Here is a 9,967-nt window from a genome sequence, read left to right on the forward strand (position 1 = left end):
GCCTATATCAGAGTACATTTCCAAGCATCATGTGAAAGAATAAATTAATTAATTGTTAATGATCTCCCTACAGAATCTCGGGATTTAGTTGGCTTAGATGAGAAAGGCCAGCGTCTAGTTTTTATGGCTGCCGAAGAGGACATTGAGGAGTTTCTAACTGTACGGAAGTCAATTCTTGAAAAGTAAGATTATAATTATATCATTTCTTTCACATCCAAAGGCAATTATTGGGAACAATATATGTTAATAAAGTTAGAAAACAAATTTGTGGAATTTTTTGCGACCTTGCAAGCAATGCAACTAGTGTTTTTCAAGATTTACTGACTTGAACGTAAAGTAACTTGACAATGCTCTGTGAAGTCATGATGCTCAATGAAATGAGTCTCTTCATGAGGTTAGTGGTGGTCTCTCAGGATTTGAACGCAGGACCCTGGGATTTTAAAGCAAGCATCTAACAAACTAGCTTAAGATCTGGTGTAAGCCAGTATTTATTTCTAGACAATTTGTTAGCTACTTACTCTGATGAAGTCTAGATAAGGATTGACTGACTTCACTGGTAGCCCTTATTTAACAGACTCCCAACCACCCCAGCTGAGAGTAGGAGAGTCGCCGTGATGAGTGAGTGGGTATTGCATAATTTAAACATTTTGAACAGATTTTAAAATTCTTGCTTTATTTTAATATTTCTTCATGTTTTTATTCTCCTTTCAGTGTTTGATGTTTATTTAAGACCATGTGTTTTTCATTGACATTGAACATGTAATGTCCTGTTGAAATTTTAAATCTGGCTGAGTATTTCAAGTTGTTGTTATATTGCATATTACAGATAGTAAAGTTTCTTGAATCTTGAAGCAAATGTCTTAAAGATTTTTGATGCAAAGTTTTGGTTTTTTTTTTTCTTTTTTTGTAGGCATCCATTTATTAAAGTTGGCACAAGTTTACTAGATGCCCATATGTATATATTTAAGAAATGGGTGATTGATTATTTATCAGAACATAAGTGAGTATTACTTTACATAGATCATAGTTCATATCTGTTCGTTTGGAAATTCTAACTGACATACCTGTAGAATTGTTGAAGGTTTAGAAAAATGAATATAGACACATCAAAAGAATAAAAGTATAAATGTAGAGGTATAAACATCATTCTTATATATTGTAACGTTTCTTGGCCTCGGCGATCAAGTGTGTGGTTAAAGAACCCTATAATTTAAGACCAATTTTCTGTGGTCCCAAATAACAAATGGCTTATATCCTTATTATTCTAATAAAAACCAAAGCTGCTAAAATTCTGGTCCCCGGTGATATTCCGTCGACTTATGATAACTAATTAAAATTAAGGACAAAGTTTAACTTGTGTAATGAGCCTTGTGATACTTTTATTTCAATAACAAAAACTCACCAAAGCAACGTACAAAATACAGGTACTACACTGTAGATAATAATAATAAATAATAATAGATGGATTTATATAGCGCAAATAAACGAGGTAAATGTGGAACAGGACAATTTGAGTTCATGTCCGATCAAAGTTGGGTCGCCAATCGACCTCTCCTAATTTTTCTCTACCCAAATACTTTACACCTTTTCTAATTTACATATAAGACGGGAGCCAATCAGCATTTAGAATGATAACTTTGGGAAGAAATCTAATTAACATATAAGGCAAGGGCCAATCAGCGTTAGTTGGGTTAACCTATTAATAAAAGGGTAAAATTAAGCAATATAGACTACCAATTTTGTTACAATATACTATAATTCTTACTATGAATATGGTATGATATGATATATAATATGAAGTTTCTATCTGATTGTATAAATGCATCAATTTCATTTGACAGAACCACAGATCCCCTGAGCCTTAAACTGCAGAGGGCACTTGATAATGAAAATATTGATTGTTGGTTTTCAAAAACATTTTCAACAAGTGTAATAGTGTCACTGAACACTTTGTGGATATTAGACGCTGTATAAGTAGTTTTGATGGATTGAAATTAATTTTTCTTTCATTATTTAGAAATATTTCATCTGTAAAAGGAGAATTGATTCCTTGTTTAGTGAAGAAGCAATTTATTAAGAAACGAGCTGAAGATGTTGATGATGAAGGCTCTATGGAGCATGCTACACACAATCACAGTGAGTACACTTAGCCTTGTCCACACTACCAAATCTTATTTGACAAAAGCATGCGACATTGAGCCCTCTGTTGGCCAATGTTGGCCCTGTACTTTATTGGGGGTGCTGTTCTAAATCAGCAGCAAGTCTCACTACCTAAACATATAAGTATTTCCCTGTTTGGAATTTTCAGCAGATATTGTTCTCCTGAACTCAATCAAAATGTCTAGACATCCTCAACCAACAACAGTTCTTTTCAGATCCACATGGTTTACCGCAAGCACTAGTATATATTATTACTTCAACTTGCAAACTTTCAAACAATATTATGCCTAAGTAACACATCATGACCATATATAGGCACATCATGACTATATATGGGCATACAACAGTTTTTTTTTTATAAATTTGAAGAAAATTTGATACTCTGGACAGCTTTAAAGCTTTGTCCATACTGTACTATCAAATTTTATGTGACAAATAATTGTGATGTGCCCATATTTGGGTGTAATATGTCATCATTATGCCCATTTATGGGCAAATCACACAAATTTGTCACAAAATGTAATAGCATGTACAGAGCCTAAAACCATTAATAGAAAAAAGATATTAATTTTCAGTAAGGCTGGTAACCATGTAAGGAGTCCCTCCCACCTTTATCAAGTCAGTGTTCCCCTCGTGTGTATACGGTATGTTGAATCTGGATAACATCTAGGTTCCATCTGACATTGCAAAAGTGGAAGGGGGCTATGTTGATTAAGGAACAAGTACGGCAAAACCTCTCTTATCAACCCAAATCAACCGTTCTTTTTTTGTTACATAATTGTCATTTATTAATCATTTGTTATTGCAATAATGATAATTAGGATTTGTTAATTCACTTAATTTAATAGTACATATAATTTTCATAACTGCTTTTTTTTTATTTTTTTATCTTTAATTAACATTCCATTGTAACATAATCAATTATAGTCATAATGAATAAAATGAGTATATTGTCGACACATATTTCAGATTATTCCAGTGTTGATGCGCTGAAGCAGAAGACACTTGAAATGTCATCATGGACTGGGGATGAGGGAGGGATTACAAATGGTTGCATAGCTAACATTGATGCTATCAAATGCCACGTATATGTCATGGATAGTGGTTTCTGCTCACGGGCAAACTCTCTGGCTGCGTACTGTGATGTTAATAGACAGGTTAGTATGTAGGCAGATGGCCTAAACAGTCTACACATTCACTCTACCTTGTCACAGAGGTCATGGTAGAGGAACACCGCATAAGAACGTAGTGAGGCTACTTGAATCTCTTGCTTAAGAATGAACAAAAGTTTTAATACATTGACATCATCTGTTCATAATATTTCATATTTTTCTTTCTAGATTCTTCAGAGTAAACATGTTTTAGAAGAAGAAAATTTTGTGCATTCAACAGCCAAAGTAAAACCAAAAACACAGGTATGGAAAAATATGATTGTCAACACCTAGGCACTGGCACATGTGAAAGTTAGGGCTATACTATTAATTCAGCATAAAGTATTTTGCAACATGTATGTTTTGAACATTGACACACTATAGACATGCTCAGCAGAAACTGCAAGATGGTTTATTAAGGTTTCATGCACAGACCAGGGATGATAAAAATTCTAACATCAGAATATTCATTAGCTGTGTGGGCCTTTCTAACTGGTAGTGGATGCATCTTCAGAAATTAAGCAATCCACTGCATGGTAGAGAATTACATTATAGAGTTCATTCATTCATCATCATCAGGATGTTTACACTAGAACTTGGATTACAGTATGAATGTTGGCTCATAATAATAATAATATGCAGGTTTTTATATAATGCTCTATACAACTAAGTCTCAGAGTGGTTTTCTACATTATTACTCCAGTCATTGGAAAGATGCCTATGGGGGAAATTCCACAGTTTGCTGTGAAATATATCAGCGCATTTTGTACTTGAACCTCCTTAGGTACCCACTTATTCTCCTGGGTGGAGAAAAGCAATGCAGATAAAGTGCCTTGCTCAAGGACACAAGCGAAATGCACAGCGAGGGTTTGAAACCCCGACCTCAAGGTTGGGAAACCAAACCGTACCTGCTGCGCCAAATCGCTTCTAAAAATTTTGATTATATTTTTGTACAGGTTGGTCAGGATTCAATGGTAGGCGAGGAAAGCTCAGTTGGTGAGAAGGTTTCTGTTAAAAGATCGGTAATTGGTCAACATTGTAACATTGGAGATAAGGTGAAAATAGCCAACTCAATAATTATGGACCATGTCACTATTAAGGAAGGGTAAGCACATGCAAAATTATGTACCCTGTAACAAGTTGCCCCATGTTAACATCAGAACATAATGAAATGATGTGAAGTCATATCTGTTATGACTTTTGAAGTGAAGTCGTATCCTTTCCTTAACTTTTTTTTTTTTGAGCTTAACCTAATATATTTACTTGAAATTTTATATTAGTTAATGAAGCTTGTACAATAACTTTCTTCTTCTCTAAAGGTCTCTTCGTGTCTGAGCTACCTGGTAAACCTGTACCAGCTATCTCTTATCTGTCCACAAAAGGGGCTGCTGAAGCAGTACACCGGTGTAACCCCATATTCATCTTGAAAGATGTACTGGGTTCTTTAAAGTACACATGAGCCAAATTGTGTAGTACACTGGGCTTTCAGTTTTTAGTTTTTATCCGGGAAGAATTGTTCCACCACCAGAACCATAGGCGAGCATGCTCAACCAGTGCTGATGGTTGTACGTTGGGGCACCCCCTGCCTTAACCGCAGCCATTCTTTTTAACTTCATGGAGCTATAATAAAATTGAACATTACAGGTGTGTTATACATGGCAGTGTTATTTGTGGAAATGCAAGTCTCAGTGAACAAGTGGAACTTAAAGATTGTCTGGTTGGAAGCAAGCAAACATTACCTGAAAAAGGTAAGTACTGTTTGTGGAACTAAGAAAATTAGATACACACTTAAAATCCAGAGGTGACGGGACTAGGGGGTGCTGTTTTATGGAGAGTAATGTGTGACCGGAAATGGTCTGCAGTCAGTTGGTTGTTACCATGCGCCAGTGATGTTGGAGTATATAGTACAGCAATATGAAACTATTATGTAGGCCTAATGAATGAATAAAGTTTGGAGTTTGTGAGGTAGTGAAATGATTATTTCACATTTAAGTGCTCCCTAAATTCATAAGTGTAAGCTAAATTACGGTGATTAATTTAATTAGCGAAGATATGGAGACAATTATTTCGAATCCCTCTTTCCAAGACGGGATGCAAATGCTTTGTGAAAATGAGTACGCCGCGGTACTCATTTTCACAAAGAAATACACACAACTGGTTAGCTAACAATTATGTCAATGTTACATGAACACCTGAGAAGGAAGGTGCAATCACGTTGTTACCTAGCAAACGTCTGTACTGTATGGGGGAGGGGCTGCTGATGTACTGTGTAGCGGGGTACGATGAGGCATAAGACTAGGCCTAACTAAGACAGTGGAATTATATGTTATAGAAAGTACACTTTTGGAAGAAATAAATTAAAATAAGAAAAAAAAATAACTAAGAATAATTCATTTGAAGTATTATACAATGCTAACAATGCGGCTCTTGTAGCCCTGGCTTGGACAAGGCATCCATGTGCAAAGCAGTGGTGTTTGTTTATCCATGAAAAAAAACACGCCGGGAATTAAAGTTTGCCTTACCAGGAAAAGGTGACGTATCTAGCTTATGACATATGCATGCTAACTAATGTGAGCGTGACGTCACCAAAAAATGAATATTTTCTATTATAACCAAAATATTAATAACTACACAGTTTCTGGGCGTAAATTCCCTTAATATGAATGAAGGGTTGCTCAATCTCCTTGCCATGCAAATTACAGCTCCCACTGACGTCTCAGTCAAGAAATACAGGTAGCTGAAGTTTTTCTCGCAAATCTGACTACAAAACCATATCCAAATTTCACGTTCCACTTTTGACCCTGAGTTGTGCTTCGCACTCGCCGCTGAGGCCAGCGGCGTTCCGGGAACCCTGCGGCAAGTAAAGATTGGATTGTTTTGACAATTTTTGAGTGTCTGTTCTTGTCATATGAGGACAGTAATATCTTGATATTAGAATTATTGAGTATGAGTGCACCTTAGGAGAGTGATGTATTGATATTATTGAGTATGAGTGTAATTGTACCTCAAGACAGGTCACCTACCTAATAATAACAGAATAATTACATTACTTATTTCATCTTTATAATTATTATTCAATTTAATTTTTTAAAAGTAGATATTTCAAGTATTTTACATTGTGTTTTATCCTATTTTCTTTGTTTTTAAGTACTTTTAAGGTTGTTTACAAGAGGCTAATACAAATATATGTTATAGTTATGCTGAATTTATTTTTTTATTTACTGTTTTTCAGCTAAATTCAGCAATGAAATTATTATTGACAACAACTACATGATGGAGATATGAGAGCAGTTTCGCTAAGTAAAGTAAATTGAAGTATGAACACTCAGTCATTGGTAAAAGCATGTCCGTCATTGGTTATAGCGCCTCCATTGGCATATACTATCACAAATTGGAAAGAGGCAGGCATATTTGGTATTGTAGAAGAAGCAGTGCTTTGGCAACACCATTCGTGTCATCCAGTCCTGCTATGGATAATGAGGTGGTTATTACAGCAACTGTTTCCATAATTAATAACAGTGTTTGAAAGTGAAAATGTGTCTGATGCAAATTAACTTACTAGGTGAGACACCAAGAGACATTTGTGTATTTTCACATCTAATATGTCTGTATGCTTGTGTGAGAGCGCCACCCAGTAGTGTAATGTTTGTAAGCTCTCTGTGGCAGAACCAAGGCTTTGACTTCTACCCAGCACTGTAATACATAGTCTTGACCAGTGTGCTCTCATAGGGAAATCTCCATTTTCAAAGTTCAGAAATGGCCTCTTACCCCACTACTCTGCTACATTACTTTCCAGTAGAAGTCACCCAAAAATAAGAAAACTAAAACAGTGTAATTCTCAATTTTAACTCAGCCATTTTATGTAGAGTATTTACTGACATATAATGGCCCCCAACATATTCATCCTCCAATTCTCTCCCCCCCCCCATACATAGCCCTTGACTCACTGTTTCACCACTTGTGCCACCATGTTAGGATTTGCTCGGTATTGTTCAATGCATGCTATAGAATTCTATTATAAGTGTTCTTGCTATTTAGCATTATTTATGTCCCCCCAAATTGAAACCATCTGCTGGCCCATGGCCTAATGTTTTTGGTACCTGTGCGATTATGCTAATTATTCATTTACATAATTAATACTTAATTATTGAGTGCATTTGCAATGTAGACTTCCATAATTCCCAATAATTTACATGAAATAATGTTGATACTTGATATTTTTGAATGTAAACAAAATCTGCAATTCAGTTCGCAGTTGGTTTGGAAATATTTTTATTATTATTATACTTTTTAAAATTAATAAACTGTTAAGTAAATATCAGTTTAATGTATTTCATGTTGTTTAATGAAATAAAAGTTTCAAACTGTTGCAGTTAAAACTAATCCAATCCGAAACTCACAATAAATTGGACTTGTGACCAGCAGAGCGAGTTGATCAGCAACCAAATTCAAGTGATCTGTGTTTGACACAGTACAGTTTTTCATGCTTTAGTAAAAAAAATTAATCAGAAATCGCTTTAGGCGTTCTGTAATGTCTGTTCATGTTATCGTCTGGGGCTTAAGCCTAGTATGTGTAGGTAGGTCTTTCTATTAGACGTGAGGTGCAAAATGAGCTTGCAACAACTCTACGTAGCACCTTCTATAATTTTTGTTAAACTCCTTTGTCAACGTTCGTCGTACATATTTTGTGAAAAAATTACATCGCAGGGAGGTAATATTTTACTACATAGCACATAAGGAGTTATTCTAATAAATTTATATAAATTTAATAGTTAAATGCGCATCGAGTGAGAGAAATTTGAGGGCATACCTACACATAGATATTTTACCTAGAATCAGGTCACCATGCATGCAGTTGCATAATGGTGGCACTGGAGGCTCTGCCTTCTGACTGGGGCCATTTTGCATCATGGTCACCAATTCCATCGTGGGATTTTTGATGTGTTCATTTTTTAATCATGTTCGTCATTGTATTCTAAATTGTTTTATGATGATATCGGTGCGAATCCGCTAACTTGAAATGGAGGAGCTCAGGGAGGGTCTATACCACCTTAGCCCCACTGTGGTTCGTGTTTACCTGTATGGCACCTCCAGGTGGCCGGAAGTAGCACTCACAAGCTTAAAAATATATTTTCTTTTTATCTCCATTTTTTTAAATGTCTCCTCCCCACCAACTTTAATGGTCACTGGATATAATATGGTATATGGCAGTCTGCTGTTATGTATCAACAAAGCTCCTTTCGGTCAGTTTGTCTAGACCTTCCTGGCCCTAATGGTTATTGGCCCCGCGGACTGCAGCACGAGAGCATGTAGGCATTACGCCACTGCATTTTCCCAAGTTAGGTCACATGACTCGTATTCGTATGTTGTACTTGTTTTTCTTAGTAATATTATATGCCTGTGAATAACCACATTTAGTCGGTTATATCAAATTGTAATAGAACGTAACCCTGCATTTTATTATTTAAAAAAAATAACCTAATACTTCAAAACGATGCTTTAATCTCGTATTTCTAGTACTATTTGTACATTAATCATGTACCTTATCACTTGACTTGTATGACCTTTTTACCACATTTTCTGCAACCTATACTTTCCTAAAATATATTTAGTGTCCTCACGAATGTCACGATGTAAGTTTCAGCACAAAAATTCTGGAATTCAGTGGAAATAAATTATGCAAACCAGTGGTAAATTTTTTTTTTTGACTATTATTGTCTGAGTCTAGGGTAAAAGTCAGTCAAGTTTGAAAGGCAAATGGGAAAATCCCATAAAACAGCAAAAAAAAGTCATATAATGCAAAACAATTTAAAATTAAAACGGAACAGTGTGTATATATATATGGGGGCATTCATCTTGCTTTCGGCAGTTGCATGTATTAGATGGTTCTTGTGGTTTGGTGCGAAGAATTCTGCTGTTGTAGGACTGAATGATGTTTCTGTCTCGGGAAACTCCCTTGCATCTTCAATTATCTACAAAGCCACCGTAACCACAAATGATGACGTCAAAGAGTACATCGGACTCACAGACAACACATTCAAAACAAGATTTACAAATCATAAGCACACATTTAGCTCTCTGAAGCATAAGAACAGCACCGAATTATCAAAACATGTATGGAAACTTAAAGAAAGCAACACCCAATTCAACATTAAATGGTCCATAATTGACAAAGCTACGCCATACAGTACACAAACAAAACGCTGCAATCTGCCTTACAGAGAAATTTCACATATTTATTTAAACAAACCATCAACTTTTTAAAAAAAAGAGCTGCTTTCAGAATGCAGACACAGAAACAAATTCCTACTCAAGGATACGTAACACAATTAGCATATACACCTGCTGGACCTCATATATACCTCCATTTATTTATTTATTATTTATTTATTTATTAGGATATACACTTTTGAAACAGTGGCACACTTCAAAAGAAGAAGGTGCATCCATGAAAACAAAAACATACTTAGACTAAAAATGATAAAACCAAATACAAAAAAATTACCAAGCATAAGAAAACTTACAGAACTAATAATTAAGGTTCTTCCCCTCCCTAACATAAATAATGTAATACAAAATGCACCATAACCCTATATTCAAAACAATTACAAATTACACAGCTAAAATTTAAAAACTACACACAAGTACACAATAAA

The 9,967-nt window shown here is 35.3% G+C and overlaps 1 protein-coding gene across 4 annotated transcripts in view; it reads left to right on the top strand.

Moving 5' to 3' along the window:
* The window catches only part of LOC117115438 (translation initiation factor eIF-2B subunit gamma-like), a 12,857-nt gene extending 3,851 nt beyond the window's left edge, over window positions 1-9,006 (top strand). For 3 of the 4 annotated variants that reach the window (XM_033259235.1, XM_033259234.1, XM_033259233.1), the window contains exons 5-12: window positions 74-182; window positions 911-1,000; window positions 2,018-2,136; window positions 3,130-3,317; window positions 3,501-3,575; window positions 4,268-4,416; window positions 4,956-5,059; window positions 6,544-9,006. In XM_033259235.1, the coding sequence (XP_033115126.1) occupies window positions 74-182; window positions 911-1,000; window positions 2,018-2,136; window positions 3,130-3,317; window positions 3,501-3,575; window positions 4,268-4,416; window positions 4,956-5,059; window positions 6,544-6,596 (887 nt within the window). In that variant the 3' untranslated portion in view covers window positions 6,597-9,006. The remainder of the gene's footprint in view (window positions 1-73; window positions 183-910; window positions 1,001-2,017; window positions 2,137-3,129; window positions 3,318-3,500; window positions 3,576-4,267; window positions 4,417-4,955; window positions 5,060-6,543) is intronic. The other variant, XR_004446553.1, reaches the window with a different exon arrangement.
* Window positions 9,007-9,967: the final 961 nt, after the last annotated feature.

The sequence above is a fragment of the Anneissia japonica genome, unplaced genomic scaffold (assembly GCF_011630105.1).
Source record: "Anneissia japonica isolate Jap-2015-1 unplaced genomic scaffold, ASM1163010v1 scaffold287704_len1198815_cov201, whole genome shotgun sequence".
Taxonomy (NCBI): Eukaryota; Metazoa; Echinodermata; class Crinoidea; order Comatulida; family Comatulidae; genus Anneissia; species Anneissia japonica.